Raw genomic sequence first — 25210 nt, 5'->3', positions numbered from 1 at the left:
TTCTGTGTTGTTGTATTTCTTCTCCCTCCGCCGAACACTACGGCACTTTTGTTCTCCTCAGCCGAGCGCGGAAAGATAAGGTGTCATCACTTGAACATCAAGGTCCCCCCTCAGTTGGAAAAGCTCGTATAAATTTCGCCCCAGCTCTGCCTGTAATGGCCACATGTCTCTCTCGACTTGTGTTGTTTTTGCGAAGCACCGGATTAAGTGTCGGTTTCTTTTCTTTTTCTTTTTCTTTTTTTGTCATTTTAACATCGGCAATGGAAGTTTGGGTGAACCTTGACCTCAAGTCGGCGAACTTCATTTGAAAAACGGCTAAATTAAATTCAGACATGTTAAAACCCTCACTTATCTAACAGATAAATGTACTAATTCTAAATTATGTCCCCTAGATTTAAAAGGCCTTATCTTCGGCGTACGTTATATTTCCTCCTTCCACTCATTTCCAAACTTTGTAGCTTCTTTAAACCCAGTTCTTGCATTTCCATTCAAAAAGCCAAGGACACAAGCCTGGGAAAGAATGACTGGTGGAGAACGGGGAGAGAAACAGACTTCCCTTGCAGCATTTATGATTAGATGGTAGATAATCCCGGGATATCGACCCGTGCACGCCGGCAGGCTGCCCACACATAAAGAACAATATCCCCTTTCTTGGAGCAGGGCATATGTGTCAGAGGCTAAGAGCTCTTGATTTTAGGTAATGCTATCTGATTATACATTTCCCCAACGTTATTAAGAAACTGGTGGTTCAGCGCACATTGAAAAGAACATTGGGAAGTTTTGAACCAGGCTCACCACCGCCAGCCTGGTCGTTTAGATACACACTTTTAGGGAATTAGACGTATTTTCAAAAAAACAAATCCTCAATTAAAAGTGTCAGGAAATAATTAAACCCACACACACTTCCCAGTAAACACACCTCTTCTAAGGACGAGACATTCGCCTGCAGCTGTTTGAGAATATTCGCTGTCTTGAAATATTTTTGAAACGTCACACTCTGAAGACAGATAACGAGGATGTAAAACACACTGGTGCTCTAAAAACAATAAGAAAAGGGAATCATCCAGAATTTAATCCATGTGTTTCTTTCTCTTTTATTGTAAAGGGTATATGAAACTATAGGTGAGTCGTTTTATGTTTCATCATTTTATCGCAAAGTTTACATGCAGTCTCTTCTCCAAATGAAAATGCAAATAATAATAATAATAATAATAATAATAATAATATCAAGAAATTAAGATATTTCATCTTATCACGGCTCTTATAAGACACTTGAGAATATCATACCCCATCTTTTCCCCCCAACCCCCCCTCAGAAAAAAAAAAAAAAGCTTATGGCTCTCTTGGAAAACCTTTTGTAAACAGAAAGGCGATGGGGTACCTTTAACTCTGTGCCTGTAGAGTCTGTTGTATCTAACCCCCTAAAATAACAACGGTAATAGTAACAAGAATTAAGACATTTTATTGTTATTGTTTTCAACAATATAACATGTTACGTTATTACATTCTGGTAAAATACTTTTTTATCTTTTTCTTTTCTTTTCTTTTTTTTTTTTTTTTTTATACCTAAAACGACCTACATCCGCTCCACATTTTGTCTGCACCACCACTGCAACAAGTCATATAATCTTTGGAATCACATTTTCCTTAAAATATGCCAATAAGGTGAGAGCTGCTTGAGTCTGTTCCGATCTTTTTCTTAAGTGCTCTTCCTCCGACACTCGTTTTCTAGAAAAATCCGAGAAACAAGCTGGAGTTTAATTTGTGGATAAGTGGAGGTTTTGCGCCCAGTGGCAGATTTTGTTTTCTCACGTGTTGAATATGAGACTAAATGATCTGTTACGGTGGCTGTTTTCGCAGTGTCCCAGTCTGTCTGCAAGTGCTTGAAGCTTGTCTCACGCCACCATGTACATTACTTTTCCAAAAAAAAAGAAAGAAAGAAAAAATGAAAGAAAGTAAAATAAGAATCGTTGCTCTCTGTCTGTGCCACTTTTTTTTTTTTTTAAGAGCCAAGGTCCACTAGATTAGAAGACATAGGGTTCAGTATGGTGTCATGGTGCAATGAGTGGTGGTGGTGCACCGAGTCTGCACCGCTCGGTACCGGGATGGCGCTGGGTCCCGGCGGGGGCGCGAGGCCGTGCAGGGACTGTAAACCGGTGTTCGAGCCGAGGAGCAGAGCCGGGCTGTGGGACGTGTGATCCGGTGTTCCCGAGGGGGTTTTATCGTCGTCCGAGCTCCCCAATAGAGATTTATTTCCATTCATGGAAGAAGTCAATGGGTTGTGACTATTGCTGTTCTCGTTGTTTTCTCTGCGGATTGAAAACAGAATCACACATCAGTGAGGTGTGGGTACAGATTTTTGCAACACCAAGAAAAATATGTAAGAAATTGTAAAGTGCATATTTTTTTAAAAAACTAGCTACAGTCGTTATTACACAGAAGAGCAAATGTGAGAATTGAATATGTGTGAATAAATATTTTCAACGTTGTAAAAAACAACAAAAATCATCATCCTGAGAAGCACACGTAGGCCCACACACACACACGCACACACACACACACACTGCTACTGTGTGCATATTAATTAAGCTGCGCCATATTTACACCAGCCCCAACAAGCGTAATTATGATTTAAATGATCAAACGCTCACTTTAATGATTTATTAATGCGCCAATCAGGAGTGCACCCATGCGCACGCGTGCCACGATGAAAACAATAACTAAGTCTTTGACAGAATTGGAGACTATTGCTCAATTCACTGCAGCAAAGCAGAGAGGTACGTGCCTGTAGAGGTGAACACACTCAAGACAACAAATCCATTTGACTATCTAACCTGCATTAAGTGTGTGTTGGTAACCAGAGTGACCTGCGCACAAGCCCTCGGCCTGTGCCACGTCCGAATAAATGACAGCTGTAATTATTGCTAAACGTGTTGCTGTATACTGCATGGTATAGTTCGTGTGCTTGCAGTGTGTGACTGAGGCTTTTCTCAGTGGGAAGACATGATTTACGTGTAGCTTTCAGCCCGAATTAGTGGCCAGAGGGTGAAAGAGGACACCAACCGGGCGAACACCTGACAGCAACACGTCTCCTAAAACCTCTCTGTACCCCTGCCTGTGTGTGTGTGTGTGTGAGTGTGTGTGTGTAATTTCCAAACTTTGAAAAGTACAAACTACTCCTAATGAAATGTCAACCTGGCTGATATAAAGGCTGCACAGCCCGCCGCATCACTTACACCGCAGAACAACTTTAAAACGTGTTCTGAGATGTTTTCTTATCATTCCAGTATCTGGAGGTTAAAATAAAAACCTCTCAACCTAATGTGGAAGTTCATGTTATAGTAATAAGTGTGATTAAAACATAAAAATAGGTTAAATGCAACTTTTATAGCTTTATAATTTAACTGACAACAAGCCTTTCATTTTCTGTCTTTCAACTTTTACGCACGGCCTGCACAATTATCACAAACATACAAACAACAGTGCGGGTAAAAGCGAGTTACTACACAAGTAGGGAAAAGTTCCTGCTTCTAGTATATTTATGCACCAAGACACACACAGATGCGAGAAGTGATTTGTTAACAAGTGGTAAAATATTAATATTTGTTCAGTGCAACAGATTGCCAGATGTAGGTCAGCATTAGACGCACAGAGGAAACATCGACTGTTTGTGCTTGTGTTAAATACCCATTCTGTCTATTTCTGCTTGGCGTCATATCCATTAAAAACACACACGATTCACCAACTCTGAGATGTGTTTTAAATTCTTTATCCTACCTTTCCTTCGCCTCCGCTGCTCGGTCTCGCTGCCGTCGGTTTTTGAACCAGTTGCTGACCTGCGTGGTGGTGAGTCCCGTGGCCTCGGCCAGCTCTCTTTTCTCCCGCGGGGATGGGTACGGATTGTGGGTGTACCACTCCCGCAGGACGCTCCTGCTCTTCTCTTTGAAGCAGTAGCTCGTCTCCTCTCCGTCCCAGATGGAGCGGGGCAAGGGGAACTTTCTCCGGACGCGGTACTTCCCCACGGCGCCGAGCGGGCGGCCTCTCAGCTTCTCCGCCTCGATGTAGTGCGCTTTGAGCCACAGCTGCTGCAGCTTCGGGTGGTTGTGCGGCGAGAACTGGTGGCTCTCCAGGATCTTGTAGAGCTCTCGGAAGTTCCCGCGGTGGAAGGCGACCACGGCTTTCGCTTTGAGGACGCTCTCGTTTTTGTGAAGGTGCTCGCACGCCGGGAGGGACCAGAGGAAGCGCCCCAGCCGCTCGATGTTCCCCCCTTGTTGGAGGACTTCGCACACACACGCCACTTGTTCCTGCGTAAAACCAAACGTCGGAAGCATGGACATGGCGACAACGTAAATCAATACAGATTATATTGTGCCTTTACTTCCACGTATCTCCACTCAGTCTCACATCAAATCAAAACGCATTAAGTCCATAAGCGACAAAAGGTCCCAAAAAGAGCCGCGTAAAACTTCAAACAGCCCAAGGTGAAGTAATATCCAACTGCGTATTGAGGAATAAACTCAAGTCCATTCAGCCATGCAAAACCCCGGGCGACAAATCCTCATAAAGTTGGTGAGAAAGAGAGAAAGTTGCTGCTCCTACTACCGTCCTCCTCCACCTTTTCTATGCCGTTTCAACATAACCTACTCCGGGAGACCGGGCTCGCTGGCTCGTTTTAATAATATTATTCTAAGCTGGCAAGACAAGCGATTATATGAACTCTGATTGGTCGGTTATCTGACCCGGGGATGGTGAGGATAAGACAATAGCCTTAGTCAAATTATTTGCCATGGTTACGCTGTCACTCAAAGTAACCTGATATGCTTTGAGGTGGCTCCCTGGCAAAGTCAACCCGATTGTTCCCTCCACGACGAGCCCGCCTACCAACAGAAATATCGCTCAGATTTTTCTTCTAAAACACTTTTTTTTCTTTCCCCTCACTTTGACAGACACCTCGGGCAGCCAAAGAGCACAGAGCTGGCTGTGTTGCGGGGGGGAGTGTGTGTGGAGAAGGAGAGCGGCGCTGGTCCCGCAGCTGGGGGAAGGATGGCGCCAGAGCGCACAGAGCCTGCTGAAGTATGTCTTCATGCCTCAAGCGGCGCTCACAAATCAATCAAGACTTTCACAACGCTTGGATCTTTAAAGTTAGTCGCTTCATCATTATATACAAGTGTAATGACTGCCAACTGACAACAAATATAGCGTTTAATGAAAAGTTTCCAAAAAAGTACTCGGTGACGGTTACCGTGAAGCAACAAAAATAACATAAATATAAATACAAATAAATTAGAGTAATGCTGTCAGAGAGGGCAGCTATTTATATGTTAAAGCTGTAAAAGCTGTAACTGTTATTTTGTAAATAATAACGTTTGTAAAGTAGGTTTAAAGTCGGTAAAAGTAGGCGATAGAGTGTCAAAAAGCGAGATATGTTGCAAATAATTTCAAAATAAAAAGGGAAACTTTTGAAAAAGCAGAAAAAGTTAGATTTAGAAAGCAGTTTATCAAAAAATATGCCATAACTTTGCACGTTTAAAGCCTGCGCGCTTTCCCAAAGGAGTTTAAAGTGCGTCTCTTAAATCAAGTGATTTCTTAATCTAATCTGGTATAGAATCCACGTCTGTATGATCCCTCGAGGATTATTATATTTCCGAGGGAAGTGGATATTTCGCCTCAGAATATGTCATGAAAAGCTTTAATATCAAATGCATGTGATAAGAGAGGTGGTGATGGATGAACGGGTGTGTAAATGAGAGGTGAGGCAGTGACGGCGGGAGCGCACAGAGTGACAGGCAGCGTCAAGGTGTGCAGCCGGTCTAACGGTGAGATGAAGTGTTGGAGTGTGCTGCTGCAGAGTTTCTTGGACGGAGAGCGGAGGAGGAGAGGAGAGAGCGGAAGAGACAAACGGCATCAACCACCACCACCACCAGCAGCAGCAGCAGCAGCAGCAGCGGTGAGACAAAACTTTCTGTTTGCATTCAAGTCATCCGGCTGACAAGGTTTGGGGGACGATGGAAGTCAGAGATCATCAAAAATCACAAGCAGGAGCAGGAGATAAGATTTGAGAAGCTGCTCTGAGTAATTATTTCAGTGTGAGGGTTGAGATAAAACGATGCGGAGAGGATGGATGTTGGGGGTCAGTGAGGAGGTTTTGTGATTCGCTGAGGAGAAATAACTTGTCGAAGTTGATGAGTTTTCGCAGCAACATGATGAGCGTCACATGGTGTGCTGTGGCGATGTCAGGTATACGGCCACGGTGCGTTATTGACTGTTGGACCAAAGATTGACCAGTTGGTAGATTTCTATCGCCTCACCATGGGACCTCTTCATTAGAGATACGATTGTCAGCTACACCCACACTCAGTATCACATCACTCGGCAGTGCTGCCTCAAACCACACACACGCACACACGCGCACCGTCTCTACATAAACACACACACATCGCTGCTGCTGTCTCCTGCGGTAGACATGTTTCAGCAGCTTTTACCTCACAACTCAATATCACCTGTGGACCACAAAAAAGCCCCACTTCCTTCCACAAAGGCAGGCAGTGCGCAAAACATTAAAAGTTAAAACAATAAATAAAATAAAATAATTATCATATTATTATTGCTAAATATTTAACAAGCGAAATGTGATACGTGCAGAACTCCATTTAAATTTTTCAAAATAAAAGTTTTAAATAAAAAACCAGCAGCATGTTTCAAGTCTAAACAAGAAGCTGCATAAAATCTCAGAGGTAAAAAAATATAATTTAGTCATCGGCTTTTGTTTCAGACCAATTTATCAATATTTTCCCCGCTGCGCAGGCCTATTAGGATGAGCTATTTCCTCCATGTCTCGGCCGTTTAAAAGGAATTATTAGTGTAATTACGAAGTAAGTTTATCACCAGAGAAGAGGAGTCCCGTAAGAGGAGCCTGATCCCTGTTTCCGTGTTTTGTTCTCCCTGTGTTTAATAAATTGACTTGGGTTTCGCCTGAAGCGCGGTTCAGAGAGTATGACGGCATTAAGCTGACTGATGGTAATCGTCAGGGGACCGCGGGGCTCGCCTGAAATGGATAGTGAGAAAAACAAAAGGGAGATTTAACCTCACACAGCTCATACAAGAAAAAAAAAACAGAATTCAACGGAGAATACAACGTTTTATTCACACGTAAAATTAAAAAAGTAAAGATGAGATGATACCAATCATAGTAAAACAATAAATACAACGTCATATTTCATAATATAACTGTGTAAACATGCCATTAAATCACCTCCTGCATGTGTTTTAATTATTTTTGATTCACGACACATGAAAATCGGAGAAAGAGAGCCCGGACCCGATGAGTGGAAAGTATGAGCGTCTGTAAACACAGTCTGACAGCAGCTCATATATTAAAAACGATTTCACTTACAAGAAAAAAAACACACACAAAAAAAAACTTATCATCTCCATCCATCTAACACACACAAACCTAAACGCCTCGTAAGTGAGCCCAAAACACACACAGGAGCCCCTCTCCCACTGCTGAGAGAGGCTTTGCAATCACACTCACAGTGCGCTCACAGTATTTTCCAGCCAGGTTATGCATCGTCTAATTTTTTATGTTTCACATCAAAGGCAATTCATGACAGACTGAAAACACTCCTTAGCAAAAAAAAAATAAAAAAAATAACATGTTGCTGTAGTTTATTCTCCACCTTTAACTGTCGCCTCCCTGCAGACTGATACGTGTCTCTGCTGTCAGCAGTGGTTACACGGAGGCCTGAGAGCCTCCCTCGCTGACTCTGTCCTCAGTCATTTGGATTATTTTTGGGGGATGATGGGCGCACATGTAACCAAAATAGGGTCCCAGAGGAGCTCCAGATGGGCACCATAAACGGGTCTCATTAGACTGCATAAGATGGTATTCTGATAAAATGATACACTGCATGAGCATTGGATGTTTAGATCAGGTGGTCATCTATTTATTGCTTTGTGACAGTATCTAGTTTTGCTTACAGAAGCATAAATGGAATTCTTTGAGGTCAAATCTTCTCAAACTGGGACTTTTTTTGGCTTCTTTGACATAAAAAAAAGTTGGAGATTAAACACCTGCTCACTCTGTCTTTGTCGCTCCCAGATAAGGCTGTCATATCTAAATATTTATTAGCTTTGTGTTGAAAAGCGATCGTGCGGTTTTAGGCTATGTATAAGGGGAATCAATATGAGGTCAGAGAAGATAATTACGGCAGGAAAAACATTGCGTAACGGTGCATCAAAACCATGTGCATGACATCCACAACTTCAACACCACGTCAATCAAACTATGGCAATATGTAAAACACCAGCGCATCACAGTCAGCCCTTTTCATTTGTTGGTGAACATCTCGAGCTATTTTCAGGACAAATATAACACATTGGGCTTTTAAAAAAGGATGGGCACAAAATCTGCCAATTAAAAAAAGAAGTGAGGACATGCCCACAGTGTCTCCAGCATAAATGACACCTATGTTTATGAAACTAGACTGCATCCGATTAGGGATTAAGAGGATATCAGAACAAACAGAAGACTGAAGCAAGCAATTAAAATGAATATAAACACGAAGCATCCTCCTTTCATCGGAGCTGCTCATGGCTGTGCGCACCGGCCGGTGTCAGGGCGCACCGGGGTCCCGTGTCTGGCCCCTGACAGTGTTTGTAAACCACTTGTTTCCACGGATCAGTTTGATCAGAGGGCTCCGGCTCTGAAACGGTAATTATTACGGCCGCTGATGAATGGAGATCGCGTTTCCTCTAATAGCCAACCCCTTATTTTCACAACCTCCCACCGCTCACCTCGGCCGCTCTCCACCACGACCCGCACTAATTGAGCTGATTATTGCAAGATGTGTGTTTTTTTTTTCTTCCGTGTGTGTGTTGCAAAGCTTACGTGTTGGGGTGTTGCTGTGTATGTATGTATATGGAAGGGGACGTGGCTTTTATTCTGTAAGACACGCACTGACCTGAGACAAGCGCAACAAGGGGTTGATGAGTAACATTCTTTCGGACAGACATCCAAACGTGCAGAGAGAGAGGAATTATTAAAGCCAGAGCCTGTGCGTCTATACCGGTTAAAGGGATATGAATGAGGGCCTATCCAATAATTGGTTGTTTACATCTATCTTGTTACCCCAGAGGCCAGGGCTATCCTACAGAGCAGGGAGGAGATTTCAATAAACCGCACAGGCAAGCAGCAGGGAGAGGAGGGGCAGAGGTGTGTGTGTGTGTGTGTGTGTGTGTGTGTGTGTGTGTGTGTGTGTGTGTGTGTTGGCTCTGACCGGTCGACAGGTTCATCAGATTGGACGGTTTACATTTCAGGCCCACTCTGGTATACACAGGCCTGCACAAGACGCAGCAATTTCACAGGCTGTTAAAAGGTGAACCAAGCATCACCTCCAGTTGATGATCATCACAGCAGCATGAGCACAATTGGGTAGAAAAGGCAATCATGTCAATCTATGACACAGCTTTTTTCACTTGCAGCCGACACATAGGCCTAGGATCAGCCTCTATGAATTTAGCATGAAAGTTTGAGACAGTTTAAAAATCACCTCGAATCAAGATTTAGTCTGTCGATATTAGATTTTTCTGATTTTAGATGATGTATTTCTTCAAATGCCCAGCAAGACATCCAGTGTAAACAAATAATATTACTCTGTGACACTGTGACTATTCAAAAATAAATTCTTTTCTTGTGCAGTGGGACCTAAAAAAAAAAACCCAAAATGTGAAGCATTAATGCTTAAAATAAGTATTAATCACAAGACCTGTCAAATCACCTGATGATACTTGGCCGATCACAGATATCTCGGTATTGGCATATATGCTGTCCAATATGCACCGATATTAAAATCTTTATTTTTAGAGATTATAATGCAGAAAAAGATGGCTGGGCTACATTAGATTTATTGGACGATATATATATACTTCTGAATTTTCTACCTATAGGTATCGCCCTCGGCCCCAAAGATTGTGCATCGGTCAGGCTCCGATCAAAAGGCTATTAGGGTTGCAGCGATATGGTGTCAAGGTATATGGCGGTAAGAAAATTCAGGGTTACACCGTGTACATTTGCTTATCTGCAGTATTGAATTCTACCATATTATTGTTGTTAAAAATCAATATATTTCAAGTTGATATCAAAATTTTGTGCAATGGTAATAAAGTCTTTGATCAACCAAGAAAAAACTTTCTGTTTTCATAGCTTTTAAGGATAAGTTGACCCAGAAAGGAAAATTCAGTCATTATGAGATTCATTTTTTCAGGTCATGTAACTCATGATAATGATAACTAGAATGGCACTCAGATACTGACACCTTAAAAAGTTTTCATCAAGATCCATACATTATTCCCTGAAAAGGAAGAAAAATCAATCTTGCAATGTTAAAGCAAGTTAGAAAATATTGTTGGATCCATCCTTTAATCCGGAACGTCAGCAAAAGTTATTGCCATCTATTCTGGACCGAGACCTGTCCTCCATCCAAGTTTTGTGGAAATCCATTCAGTGGTTTTTGTGTAATCCTGCTGACAAACCAACCAACCAACCAACTAACTTAAAAAAAAACACAACCTCCTTAGCGTGACAGTCTCTTGCTGTTTCACCCCTAAAGGCTATATAGTAGCTACAGAAATACAAACTGATGTATCAGTCAGAAACTGGCAGGTAGGCTGTTTTCAGCAAATAAAAAAACCTCACTAAAATCCATTTTGGTTCATTTCCATTCCACATAATTGCATATTGAACGTGTTCTGGAATGAAGAGAACAAATTAAAAGCCCTGCAATTAAGCACAGGCTTTGCACTTATGCAGTTACATCTACTACACACTGGCAAAAGAGCTTTAACCAACCAACCAACACCCTACTGCCCACCACCACCTCCACCTCCACCACCATCACTGCGCTGCAGTGGAACAAACTTACTCCCAAATTGCAGCTGGCCTGAGCACCAGAGCAAACAGCAACAAGTGTCTGTTTTTCTAAAAGGCTGGTCATTGGAGCTGATGAGTAGCAGTTTGTGTGAGTGTGTGTGTGTGTGTGTGTGTGTGTGTGTGTGTGTGTGTGTGAGAGAGAGAGAGAGAGAGAGAGAGAGAGAGAGAGAGAGAGAGAGAGAGAGTGAGCGTGCCGCTTGCTGCTGAGGTTAATTTATTCGATCAATCACTCCATTTGATTCCTGTTTATTTTCAGGAGTCGCACGGTCATTTCAGCCTCACACTGAGCCCTTTATGCGCTGCCAAGGCGTTTCCCCTCGACCAGTAAGAACGTATAGCATGCGTTCGTTCGGCTATAATTTGGAGAGGAGAAGGGTTCCAGCACTTCTCAGATATTTCATGGTTCCTAACCTTTATGGTGAAATCCCCTCAGACCTGTCTCTCGTCAAACCTGCAGTGTGCAGACACGCAGGTATATGAGCTTCACACATACACTGATTTATGTCAATGCTGTGGGCTTGTTTTAAATGACTGCAAACACACTCCAGTGTGGAATTATGGATTATCGTCTGCAATTTGGCAACTGGTGCGCAGGGCCAAGTATGCAGCCTTTCTATTCATGCATTTTCTCTTGTACAGGCTTATAGGAAACCACCATGGGACCAATATGTAGAATTAGATAATCAAAGACAGAAGTCTGGTACATATAAGTGGATCATGATAACCAATTGCTTCTGATCATATAACGTTTGGAATAGCAAATAAATGCCTCTTTTGGCCAGAAACATGAGGAAAGACTTTACCCCACCCATAAAATAAATAAAAAGAGGACTCCACCATGATACCACAATGTTATTTCAGTGTGAATAAGGCCAGAGCTGGGATGAGAACTTATTTTGGAAACTAGTTTTACTAAAACAGCGAGGGAGAGACACAAAACAACAACATGTCAACCCACAGAGAGCTCTGCAGTTACCGTTTTACAGTATCTCCGCTTGTTAAATGACTTACTCTCAGAAAACGCGGCTCAGATGGCCAGAGCTCTATTTCATTCAAAAAAAAGAAAGTGTGATTCTTAAATTAAGTATTCTCTTTAAATCAAACCAGGGGACTTTGGTTTCCTGTGTGAATCTTATAGATCGTGCAGTATAGTATTCCTTTACAGCTCTCTACTTATAGCAAAAGTCTGCAGCATCGCTTAATGTTTCTCCCTCATGCAACATTCTTCCCTTTTACAGTGCTGGAACTCGTATGTCAGGAAAGAATTTATTAAAAGCGACCCGCAGTAATTAGCAATGTGCTAATGCTTGAATTTGTATCCATTCCTGTATGCAGGGTTTTTACAACACTTGGTGGTTTCACTTGAAACACAGGCTTGACCCGGTGTCACCGGCCATATGGGCAGTAAATAGTTCCATGATAGAGTCAGCGGTTTCAGTGATACCGTACCGGGGAGAAACGTCTTATTATATATCATACTACATGGTGTTTTTATGGCATAAAGATGATTGACAATGAAGTGTTGGTGAAGTGATTGGTGCTTTGTTTTATGGTGACCCGATTCATTGGTTTGAACAGTTTTATTTTTTTTTGAGCCTCAGTGTGCGTGTGGGTTGAAAACAGCTGCACAAGTTGCTTTATCTTTTAACATATGTGCTCCCACAACATATAACATTATGGTATTAGGTGTAGGAATTTGATAATATTATAATTTGCTTGCATTTGTATAAACTAGCTTAGCTATGCAATCACTAAAGATTCAACCCTACAAGATACCATCAATATTGGTTTTAATTGATAGTTTAAGTGTTGTATGAAATAAATGCTGTGATGCTATCAAGAAAGAGACTACAGCCATGCTAGCAGCTCTTTAACACTGTAGTTAGGCACAGAGATGTCTTGAACTAAAAGCTAATGCTAGCATGGCAGCAGCCTCACAATGCTAACATGCTAATGTTAAGCAGGTTTATTGTTAGCCATATTCATCAATTTAGTAAGCATTTGTCAATTAGCACTTAACACAATGTGCAGCAGAGGCTGATGGGTATTTCATCAGTTTTATGGGTATTTGGTGATAAATCTAAGTATCGGACACATTTAAATTGTGACCTGATGGTGGTGCTAGAGGAGAAGTCAGGCTGATCATCAAAGTCATAAGGATTTATCCTCTGGGCATCATGAATGTACAAAATGTCAAAATACTGGTGGTCCCTGAGAAAAAGTCATAGAATCACCAAATTATTTAGGATTCATCCACTGGGGATCATGAATATCAGTACAAACTTTGGTGCCAATCCATCACGTAGATGTTGAGATCTTTCACAGAATAGGAAAAAAATTGAAGACCTTGTGGTGCTTAAGGACAAGACAAGAGGGTCACCAAAGTCATTAGGATTCATCCTCTGCATGGGCAACGTGAATGTACCAAATTTCAGGGCGATACATCCAACATGTTTTTCTCTAAAGACCCAAAATGTTACTGGTGGGGCTTCAGAAAAAGTCAGAGAATAGATCCAATTCATTAGGATTCAGCCACTGGGGATCATGGATATCAGTAAAACATTTGGTGCCAATCCATCTTGTAGATGTTGAGATATTTCACGGAATACGCTAAGTTAGAAGTACGTGTAGTTCTAGAGGAGAAGTCAAGAGGATGACCAAGGTCATTAGGATTTATTTTCTGGATAACATGAAAGTCCCAAAATCCCATATATTATTCTCAAAAATGTCAACATGCTGGTGCTTGAGAAAAAGTCAGAGAATGACTGAGTTCATTAGGATTCATCCACTGGGGATCAGGAATGTCTGTACAAGCCACACTGACCAACAATGCCATCTCTAAAGTCATGCCGCCAGTGTGGCTAGTAATAAGAATAAAAACATGCCCATGAAAAGACAGATTCCCTCAGGCAGCTGATCCTTCTTTCCAAAGAACACAAGTCATTCTGTTTGGGGACTGATTGATGCTGTCATCACAGCACAGACCGCCACAAAAAGAAGAAGGGTCTTTACAGTACAACTCTGACTTTTCTTTTCACAGTTTTCTCTAAGTTGTATAAGTTATTCAAGCTCTGCACACCCCATTTCCACTCTGAAGCCTCCAAGAAATCCCATTAATGATGTGTCTACTTTCATCGTCTAAATGACTTCTCTCTCATTAAACCAAACCATCCATCAAACTTTTTGCTGTATTCTCCTCACTGTTAGGCAAAATACGAGAAACTGTTGAAGATGAGGGCGAGTGTTTGCAATGTAAACAGAAGTGTGGCACGGCGCGTCGCTCATTTGTTTTTATATGGAAGAATTGTATTTCATGATTGCTTTTTAATTCTGCCTGCAGGGTATATTAAACGCCTGCAAACCTCTGAACACTTTGTCCAGGAAACTAACAATTATAGTCAATCTGAGCATATGGCAGCCACAGCTATGTGAGAGAAAAGATGGGGCTTAGGCTGACGAACTGCCTCATGCATCATTACACTTTACTCAGATTTAGTTTCTCCATATATCGTTGCTGTTCATGCCAGTGACTGTTAAACATTTCTCTTCAATCCAGAGATCACAACTTAGTATCTGTTATTTACAGCAATATTTTGACTTATACAACTATAAAGTAAGTGCATATCTGTAAACTGTTACTGCACTTAGTGGTGTTCTGTAAGCCTGATCTCACAAGAAAATTATATACATGTACTTTATATATATACTGTAAAATATGATGATCAGAGCAGCTGTTTTAAAGTAAGCATAAACTTACTTAAGATGTCCCGTCCCACATTTATTCTGCTGTTCCTGGATCAAACCCTCTTTAACTTCTTTACCTTCTTTGGCTTCTTTAAATCCTTCATCCTTTAACACTGCTTGCCAAAGCTATTATAACCTGTCATTATTTTGCGATTTTAGAAAGCCCTCGGTCTAACACTACTAAATTACGTTCGTGTTCTGTTATAGATATAGGATAACCGAGCCTATTGTTTTTCCTGTAATTGTTTCATCCATTCATCCATATGTGATCTTGTCACTTAAATTAGGATCACGATGGCAATGGAGACAGCAGAGCAGCCCAGTTAGCCTTCTCATTTTCATCTTTCTCCACCTTGGAGGATATCGAAATGATCTCAGACTCGAAGGAGAAAGTAGTTCCTCTATCACAACCATGTCTCCTAAAATACATTCAAATATATATTATTATAACACATGGAATACATCAACAAAACAGTAACTCTCAACATTTTTCATTTGCTTCCCCAACTACATCTGCTCATGGCTACTCAAAAACAGTTAGTTAAGGTTTGGTGAAAATTTCTGTCTTGGTTCGAAATTAAACAAGTTAACACTGACTTGAAGCACAAGACAGGATGCGATGACTTTAACATGTAACCAAACCTGCAATCTTTCTCTGATTTTAAAGCTCCTGTTAGCAAGATAGCTGATTTTCAAGTCTCATTCCCAAGTCGTCAAATACTGATGCTTTCAGATGGTGCACCGACCCGACCTACTGTCCCAAAGTATTTGACGAGCTGGGAGACTCAAAGCGTCAGTATTTGATGAGCGGGGAATGAGACCTCGAAAATCAACTATCTTACGAACAGGAGCTTTGAGCATTTTAGTAGCCTTAATCAAAAACCATATGAGACATGAGCCTCGGTCTCTGGTGTCAAAGTCTTGTGTTTTGAAGATGAATCCATCCACCCTGACCTCTTCCCCTGGACTGTTCAACTACAACAGTAGCTACAACAAGTCATACATGCTGGATTGTAAAAGACAGTGCCAGTAGACATAATTCAGACAGCAGAGCAGCAGCTCAACTCTTGAGGTCCTCTTAGATCGTCTCCAATCGAAACTGAGCCCATCTGCTTCAGCTTCTTTTATATGTACTTTGTTCTTTTAGTGATTACTCAAAGCACAGGTGTGGGGCAGAAGAAGGACTGACTTTTGTTTTGTGGGTCAGCTCTTTTTTCAAACTGGTGGTCGGTTCCTCTATTTTCATGAAATGGCCTGAATGCAAGACAAAGACCATTGCTCTATTCCAAACAGTTGTGTATACTCAAAACTGATGTAAAGCTTTGAAGTTAGACATTGGAGTGCCATATTCAGACTATATGTGTGCTTTCCACCAACCTTTTTTGTCTACTCATGCAAATGCATGCATATTTCCTCTGTCATTAAATAAGTCGAATAGGTCTGCATAGAATCACCATCACTAAGTCTGCAAAGATTCATTTGTGCCTAGTTTCCTTAAGAGATACTGTAGTGGTTTACTCTGAGAGGCCTCTCGAGACCACCAGGAAAAAGTTTGAGACAAGCTGATAATGATATACAACATGAGCTACGACAGACCCAAAGCTTTTCGTACCACCACTGGAGGTCATCTTTAGTGAAGACGTGCCTGTCGGCATGCAGAGGGATGATGAGCTTTCACACAAGCAGAAAGAGGGGATTACTGTCAATTGCTCACAAATCGCAATAATACCCGCTGCCGGGCCACCCACGCATGTGCTGAGAGACAAGTGATAAATTGCTACATATGTCCATTCCACAGTGGCAACCCCGAGCACACTGGCCACAACGATCTCCCTTCATTCACGCTTCGTGACATGTGGAAACAAGTGGAAGGGCTTTTACTGTAAGAGGCATTGAAAATCTAAAATGTTGGCTTGGATATGGACTTTCAAAATAGAGAGCTGTTTCATTAGCTTAACGTTTGTTTTCAGGTTAAAATCTTTGTAAACCTTTACAAAAATGAAACGTGAAATTTGCCTTTTGATATGTAAAAATCATAGTTTCACATGTGAAATCATATTTTTTGACACGATTGGCCTGTTTCACATGTGACCTCAAACTTAAAGAGAAAAAAATAATTTCACGTGAAGTGACTGGCTTTTTTCACATATAAAAGAACATTTGAAATGTACTTTTACACATGTGAATAAGTGATCTGCTTTTAAACATGCCGATTAGAATTTGCACATGCACAAACATGGCACATGTGAAATTTACTTCTTCACATGTGAATTCCACATTTTCTCACACGATTGGCTTTTTTCACATGTAAACATTTATCATATGAAAATAAAATAATGTCACATGTGAACTTGTGATTGGCTTTTTTAACTTGTGAATTTGAATGTACATTTTCACATGTGAATCGCAAATGTTCATTTGTGATTTGGTTTTATTCGCACATGGAAGGTATATCCTTCTCTAAATCAGTAATTTTTCAGAAAAACAAGCTGATTTCCCCCCTCTTGATCTTTATCTTGTCATCTTTTTTCCCTTTTTGTACAGTCTTATTGAGATATTTGTTATTTACTTTACCTTATAATAATGGCTTAAAAGTATAACCAAGATAAATGTAAAATGATCACATTTTATCAACAGCACAATGCCTTTTCGTCCTGAACAGCAGTATATTAAAGAATTCCGTTACACAAGGACATTTTTAGCCACTCAAAATGAATACAGCATGTCGTATTTTGAAACTGAACCCTTTGGTGTATTCTCATTTAGGAATACATGGTAATTAGTTTTGATCATATCATTCCTCTGCGTAAGAGCCAAGCAGATGGCTAATCCAGTCCCAGTGTCTAATCAGAGCAGTCATCCTAATGACAGCATAATTTCATAAGAGGCCTTTGTCTCAGAATATTCAGAAGCAGCATGGGGGGAGATCGGAGATATTCATCATCAGCACAGATTGGAAACAGGCCCTAATAAATGACACATTTGCTTCCTGCCTGTCTGTGTTAGAGGAATGGCAGAATGCAGTGAATGTGGTACAGTGTGTTCGTGCGTGTGTGGGGAAGGAATGACATGGTTGTAGTGTGTGGGTGGACAGCAGCTGCAAGGTTCTTCATGTGCGTTGATGCCCATGCATACTGGTGTGCGTGGACGTGGAGGGTGAGGTGTGTGAGAAAGAGTGTGTTGTATGTTCAGTGGTGAGAACATCGGAGTTCAGTCGAGTTAACAGACGAGGTATTAATGTAGAATTTACACCTTCAGGTCAGGGCACCAAAAACCCTAATGAGTGCTAACAATGCAGCTGGTGGCTCAAAAGTGTGTGTGTGTGTGTGTGTGTGTGTGTGTGTGTTTAGTCTTAGCCCACACAGACCTCTTTTAAGTTCACTATCTTCTACCTTCTTTTTGTGTTTCTTTGAATTAATAATAAAGACTGAGATGTTTCTAACACAGGCAAAAAAAAAAAAAAGTGAAGCGAAACAACACCCGTAAAATCAGATGTGGCAGATAAATCCAGCCATGTTTCTGCGTGTGCACCACATGGAGACACCAACCCGTGAAAAGACATATTATTTACAGCGCTGCGGGAAGTCACAGCCCAGCATAGACAGACAAAAAATATATACGTAGACACACGAGGGCAGGATCTTCTTTTAGCCAACTTAAGGCTCAGAGCCGTACATCATGTTGGATCTCAGCTCGCTGTTTCCTGCAAACTGCATGTAGCCTGATGTTGGACTTCTACCCTGGGAGGGGTCAGGAAGTGAATATGACACACACACGAACGCAGATACACAGTGAATCTTCCCCTGACCCCCCTCACTTGCTCTCACAGGTACACCTTAAATCCATTCACCTCTACACACACACACACACACACACACACACAGAGGCAAATCCCAGCTTTGTGTAGCGTGGACAGAGGGGGGCAGGCAGGGTTGTAGCTGCCAAAGATATATTTCTACATCAGCCAGTGTAATATTATCAATAAAAGCCAAGAGGACAGCAGCTCGCCATAACTCACGACAGGCAGGGAGCACCACAGCTGTTCAGAGTTCATCTTCCTCTGAAGCAACGGGGGAGACAAAGAGAGATGTTAGAGCGGGGACAAAGAAAGAGAGACAACAGGGAAGGAGAACTTAAAGAGTACAGATAAAGACACAAAAGAGGGAGGAGGGTGACACTAATTCAAGACAGGTATCCAACTTAAAGTTTTAGATCCAGGCTGGGAAATAAAAGGGGCTGCAACTCAGGATAATTTTCACAACTGAGCCGCCTTTTGATCATTCATTTTATCATAATCAACTGATTGTGTAGTTTCTGAGAGTCAGGAAAAAGTGAAAAAGGTGGAAATGATAGGTGGAATACTGCTACAGTATAGCAAATATATAATTTTTTTCTAAACAGCAGTCCAAAACCCCCCAAAATTACTGAAAATACATCAGAAACAAGATCAAAATTGACTCTGGTTTTACATTGCTCTCAGTGTACATTGCTCTCAGTGTACTTGCACAGAAATCTACATATAACTGGGAAGGACAACAAAAGTACTTAACAAATAAATTAAAGAATGGTAAAGAATAAAGAATTGAAATGGTCAAGACTGTGCTGTACAATACCATGTGTGAAGAAAGTAGGTGTATACCGTAAATATTAAAACCACCAATGGCCCTAAAAAAGACCTAAAAAAGTATACTTCATAAAAGTCTGTTTATAAGTCAGCTGCAAACAGTAAAAGTAGTGCATAAACTGTAAAGTAGTGCAAAGGAGGAATAGAAGCAGTGCAAAGAAATAAATACTGAATGAAAATGCGTATATGGGGGGATGGGTTATGTACATTATATTCCTTTATGAATATACGTTATTTATACTGTGCAGGATTGGCCAAAGTTGGGCCCACGGACCAAAGATGATGAAAAAAGTTGACCCAAGCGAAAAACAACTCAGAATCATTTAAAGAAATAAAATAATATTCATGCTGTTTTATATTTTATAAATATGTAGGATCCCTAGTTAATAATGATGCAGTATGTAAAAATGTGGCTTTAAAATGTGAAAAAAAAAAAAAAAAAAATCACAATTATCAACAGGATGGGAAGAAATTTCTTTCTAGATAACAGCAGCTACAGTAAGCAGCAGTTAGCGCCTATATGTTTGGAGTTGTTTGGAGCATGAATTTGACAGGTGGCCAATTTTTACATTAAACATGTTGCACCTTTAACTCTTTTTCATAATATGAGTATGGTTTAATAGGTCTTATTTTTCATAAATCAACTTTAACAGGTGGAATGATGTCATGACTACATGATTATGTCCTATTATCGCTTAACAAAGGTCCACTGTCCAAATGAATGATTCCACTGAACATCAGTTTGATGATTATATGTGCACATTTTCCATATCACCATACAGTGAATATCTATATCAGAAAGAAATGTGTATCATGACATTGGTTTCAGCTCTATCCCCCAACCTTATATCTAATTTAATAGCTTTTCAAACATACTTCTGATTGTAAAAACTGGATGCTTTTGTTAGTCATGGACTGCAGTTGGTTGATGAATCCAATCTGAATCAATATGAGTTCTACTTTCATGCAAGCCGGTAATCATGTGTTTTTCTTTTTTCTCTTTCTGTGAAATTAGGTGTCACGTCTCATTTTGGAACGATGCTCTTCAAATACTTCATCACCGGCCCCTCTCGGTTTCACTGCAGACGCTGGCTGACCTCATCGACTGACCTCACCAATCACAGATCAAAGTGTTCGGGTTTCTGGCTGGTCAGGTTAATCAGAGGACCACCCCGGGGAACCAATCAGGTAACATCTTACTTGACTTAAAGGAATTAGGCTGCTTTTGACGAGCAACTATGTATGTTTCCTCGAGTGATGTCGTGACGTACGTGTTTGGGGTTCTTGTGTTTTCTCTGAGCATGTCAGTGAGCCTGTTGTGGGGGGATTCAATACTTTGATTTCAGTTACATCATTAGTCATTTTGATTTGTTTAATTTGGGCTTTGAAGGACATGGTTACGCACACAAAACAATGGTGATTGAGTCAACTGTAAGGGATTTGAACTTCATATACTGTCCATATTTTGTATTCTCCTTGTTTAGATTACTAAGTATTTAAATACAAATTTAATGTTTGAAATTAAAGTTTGGGAACAAATATTCCAGTCAAATTGGAGCTTGAAAAGTGTGCGTGGAGTGTTTGCGTGTGTCCATATATGTTTGTGTGTTTGCGTGTGTGTGTGTGTTTCTAAGAATGGAGGTCTTGTATCACTTGCTCCTTTTTGAGGGGAAGTGACATGAGATACTTAAAGACCAAAATTGCCTCACTTAGCCAAACAAACTGGCTCTCCTGACATACACACTCACACACATGCACACACACGCACGTCTAGAGCTCTCTAATGGCCAATAAACTCAGGATGTTCATTCCTCCTCTCAGGCTCACAAAAAACGAACGGCGAAATTATTGAGAGTAAACGGATTCCACTGTAGGTCTGCCTAATGACCACACACACACACACACGCACACACACACACACAGTTTGAGGGTCAATGAAGGCTGAAGCAGATAGGATGTACATAATAACCCTTACATGGTTTTTATAAGCCTTCAGCTCTTTTGAAACAACGACGGCTGGGAGAGAACCCAGGCCTGCATATAAAAATACTGAGCTTTCTGGAGGAAGACTTTGAAGTTTTTTTCTGCTTGAACTCAACTGAAGAGACACTCAGGGCCACTACAGATAGATGTGTCCATGCAAAGAGAGAGAAATATAACTAGTCAAGGCAAGTCAGATGCGCTTTCTATGCAAGAGATGGATACAAAGCTCAGATTATTGTCAACAATCCTAAAATTACTCCTGGGGCGGCCAGCCAATAGAGGGCAATAGGGCGTCGCCCTTCTTGAGCCACAAAAAATTATCATCATCTTCATTATTATAATTTCTGTCATAATGTATTAAACTATACAAGTTTTCTAAACAGTGTGTCCCGTTTCTGAATACACTAGTCAAATCAGTTGCAGCAGCAAGCCATGCACAGTACTGTATGTCCCTGTAGGGCAATTTCAGCCTGGCTGAAAATCGACTGCTCGACCACTCGACATTCATGATAAGGCTTTTTTTTTTCTAACTGTAGGCACAGCAATGCAATCTCTATGGGTTCTGGTAGGGCTTGCACTAACTGTTTTTGGGTTAATATTACAGCAGCATTGATGTGTATGTGCCATTTTACTGCAGGTTGAGCTCATTTTAACTACTTTATGCACTATTGGCTAGTTTAATCTACAACAATGCAGCATATTCTAGTTTCACAACACATAAAGGAACACTTCATCCTTCAGTTTATCTATTCACAAGTGTTCAACATCAATACATGTGGAAAGGAAGGTGATGAAAAGTTACCAGTAACTAAAGCTGTCAAATGTAGTGGAGTAAAAAGTAAAAATATTTGCTTCTGAGATGTAGTTGAGTAGAAGCATAAAGTAGTATAAAACGGAAATATTCAAGTAAAGTGAGTACATTTTATTAGTTACACTCCCAACACTGCTTTAATACTGTATCTCCTCAGCAGCTGAATTGTAAATAGCTGTATAAATTGCACATTATCAGGCCCACTGCCACCGTTCTTTATTTTGAACAACCCATCTGTGTTACGTTCAGCAAAATTGTACAAATAGTACACTGTAATATGACTATATCAGCTGCCTTCATTTACCTGAGTCACCTTAGCCATCATCACAACAGTTGCTCCCCCCTCTTGAGAGATTTGGCAGGAGTTTCCACTGCTGAGCTAATATGCAAATAAGTGGCTTCGTAGACGAAACCCTCATGTCTTCAAGACGTCAGAAAATATAATATCTGATTGAATAAAAATGATTTCTGTCATGAAACAGAAGATCTTAATAGGAGTCCTGAGATCTAACATAATACATCCTCCTGTACTCTGGACACAAATACTTTGTGTAAACTACAGTCGAGGGGTTTTGATGCAGAGAAACAGACATTTTTCCCTCAAATTTACAGGACGTTTCCTTCCTTGTCTCGATACTCCCATTTGAGCCATTTGCAAATTATTGTCCCGTCTCAGCTGGTAAATTCACTTTTCCTCCAAAGGACAACTTTTGCTGTAATCCCTCTACAAATTTAAACAATTGTCATTTTATACGTATGGCTGAAGGTGGGGAATGGGCCACGTACAGTTCAAGTGTGTGTGTATGTGTGTGTGTGTGCACGAGAAAGAGAGGGAGAGAGAGCGAATCCACCCCCAAACCCCCAGCCCCAATTCTTCTAATGGTTTCTTTCGGGACCATATGTCCTTTGCGTCAGCACAGCAGCAGTACGGGCTCTACGGTTACAGTCGGGTTCGGTGTGAAAGACAGACATGTTGTATAATAGAAGGTGGGAGGTGGAAGGTGGAGGGCATTAAGTTGTGTGTGTGTGTGTGTGTGTGTGTGTGTGTGTGTGTGTGTGTGTGTGTGTGTGTGTGTGTGTGTGTGTGTGGAGGGGGGGCTGCAGAGCGTTTTTTGAAGAGGCAGATCTCTCCGTATTGCCTTACCATCAATAAATCTAGGAGCTCGCTATAGTGCTGACATAAATTAGCCTGCCCCCCTAACCCACCTACCTAACCACCACCTCAACCTTTTCTTACACACACACACAAAGTTGCTACACCTCCTACTACTTCTTCAAACCCTGCCCGGACCTTTACATCAATATGTGTCATGCTCTCTATTTTGCACACAAACACTCAAAAGTGCACCTACAAGCAAACACATGCACACGTCGCACACATACACACAGCAGCAGCACAGACACCCACAGAGTTTTGGGTAATTAGCCGTCTTCCTCGGTGGTGAGTGCATTTCCTCCTCAGGGTCACTGATAGCAAAACGCCTGTTAAACTTTATATTCCCTGATGGGGCGGAAAAGAGAGCGAAACAGAAGGAGAGTACACTCTCATTAACACAGCGCTCTGTGTTTGTGTGTGTGGAGTTTTTACATGTGCGTGCGTGTGGCTGTCTGGGTGGTGTTTCAATGCTCAGGCCAAGTCTTGTAAAGGTGAAAGGATCCTCTTTAACCTCAATTTAGAGCGAGCCTTAAAACTCCACTCTGATGAGAGACAATATGTGTGTGTCTCACACTCTGTTTTATCTCACAGGTGGTTTCTTTGTTCAAAAAGCTGGGAAATTAAAGAATTGTTTGTTGAGTAAAAAAAAGAAATAAAGTTGAATTATTTTATGCCGTTATAGGAAAAAAAATGAAGAAAAGCCTGATCTCATATTGTGACGCAAAATGGAGGAGGTTGCACTGGATACAAACTGGAATAGCACCGGATAGTTGCAGTGGAAATGCCTGTAAAGAAACCAGTGCTGAAACGATTACTCAGTCAATTAATTACTCACTCAACAGACGTCAGTTTCTTAGCAAAAATGCCAAACCTTCTCTGTTTCCAGCTTCAAGAATGTGAGTGTTTTGCTGCTTTTCTTCTTCTTGTGTGTTAGTAAAATGAAAATGTTTGGATTTAAGAGTGTTGGTTATACAGAACAAATTATATTGAGACATCACTGTGCGCTTTCAGAATATGAGATTGTGAAAAATTGTGATTTTTCCACTGCTCTCAAGCGAACAATTAATAAATCAAACAAATAATAGGTAGATTAATCGATTATGAAGATAACTGTTTTCAACAATCCATATATTAGACAGTCCAGTACAAAATATTTAAATCAGTAGAAAGTGTGTAATAAGGTTTTTTTTATTCTGCACTGCTATAGACCAGAATTGTTAAATAAGCCTTGGAATGACATTGAAATTACTAGAGTTTTAATAAATTATTAAATAATTTATTTGCCTTCAATGTGTTATAACAAAGCAGCAGAAATAGTTATTCTATAATAACTGGAAAACTGCCAAAAAAGTGTATAATAAGTAGAAGAAATACCAAAGACATCAAAATGAAGACTCATAATTCCTTCAGTATTCACATCTCTGCACACTGGTTCACTTTATTTATGTATTGAATCATTTTCCTGTTTACCAAAAGAGGGACGTGGGAGATTTTAACGGACTCAGCAAAAAAAAAAGCTGCTCTGAGGCACTTTGACGTTTTAAAACACGCACACACACGCACACTTTGGGTGAATTAAAGAGATTCTGTAGATAGCTCTGAAAGCTTATCCTGTGCACCTCAGCAGATTCTGAAGCCCTTTTTCTTATGTGATCATTTTAGGTAATTGAATAAATTCCCAGTGCTCTGTGTGGAATTAGAAGAAGCGAGACTTTGGTCAGAGGAGAGCTTTTAAGAAACCAGGGAACATACATCAGAGGCCCAGCAGTCGATGCTAATGTAATGAACGTTTACATTTACCTGCCTCTCACCTTTCCTGTTGGTGTAAATCCACAATCTAAACTGTGCTCGTCAAAGCACCCGTCCAGTTTGTTTTCATAAATATACTGTATCTCTTCTCTTGCCTCCTCGACCCTGCCTAGAAAATGAAATATTTGGTGTTTCAGTGGAGTGTGTGTGTGT

The 25210-nt window shown here is 40.8% G+C and overlaps 1 protein-coding gene across 2 annotated transcripts; it reads right to left on the bottom strand.

The window, feature by feature from the left end:
• Window positions 1-2002: 2002 nt before the first annotated feature.
• Window positions 2003-4337, bottom strand: six2a (SIX homeobox 2a). 2 transcript variants are annotated; one of them, XM_073482287.1, is made up of 2 exons: window positions 3775-4337; window positions 2003-2312 (listed from the first exon to the last, which is right to left on the bottom strand). In XM_073482287.1, the coding sequence occupies exons 1-2, from the start codon at window positions 4335-4337 to the stop codon at window positions 2003-2005; spliced, it is 873 nt and encodes a 290-aa protein (XP_073338388.1). The 2 variants fall into 2 exon arrangements, with proteins under 2 accessions (XP_073338388.1, XP_073338387.1); XM_073482286.1 differs by having other exon boundaries at window positions 2003-2309; window positions 3778-4337.
• Window positions 4338-25210: the final 20873 nt, after the last annotated feature.

The sequence above is a fragment of the Pagrus major genome, chromosome 15 (genome assembly GCF_040436345.1).
Source record: "Pagrus major chromosome 15, Pma_NU_1.0".
Lineage (NCBI taxonomy): Eukaryota > Metazoa > Chordata > Actinopteri > Spariformes > Sparidae > Pagrus > Pagrus major.
Note: the sequence above shows the minus strand (reverse complement) of the source record. Positions and strands in the feature narration are given on the sequence as shown.

Coding starts and splice junctions, on each gene's coding strand:
- six2a (XM_073482287.1), bottom strand. CDS start 4,337: ATGTCCATGCTTCCGACGTTTGGTTTTACGCAGGAACAAGTGGCGTGT. Junction 2,313..3,774: donor GCGGAGGCGAAGGAAAGGTA/GGATAAAGAATT, acceptor GTTTTCAATCCG/CAGAGAAAACAACGAGAACA.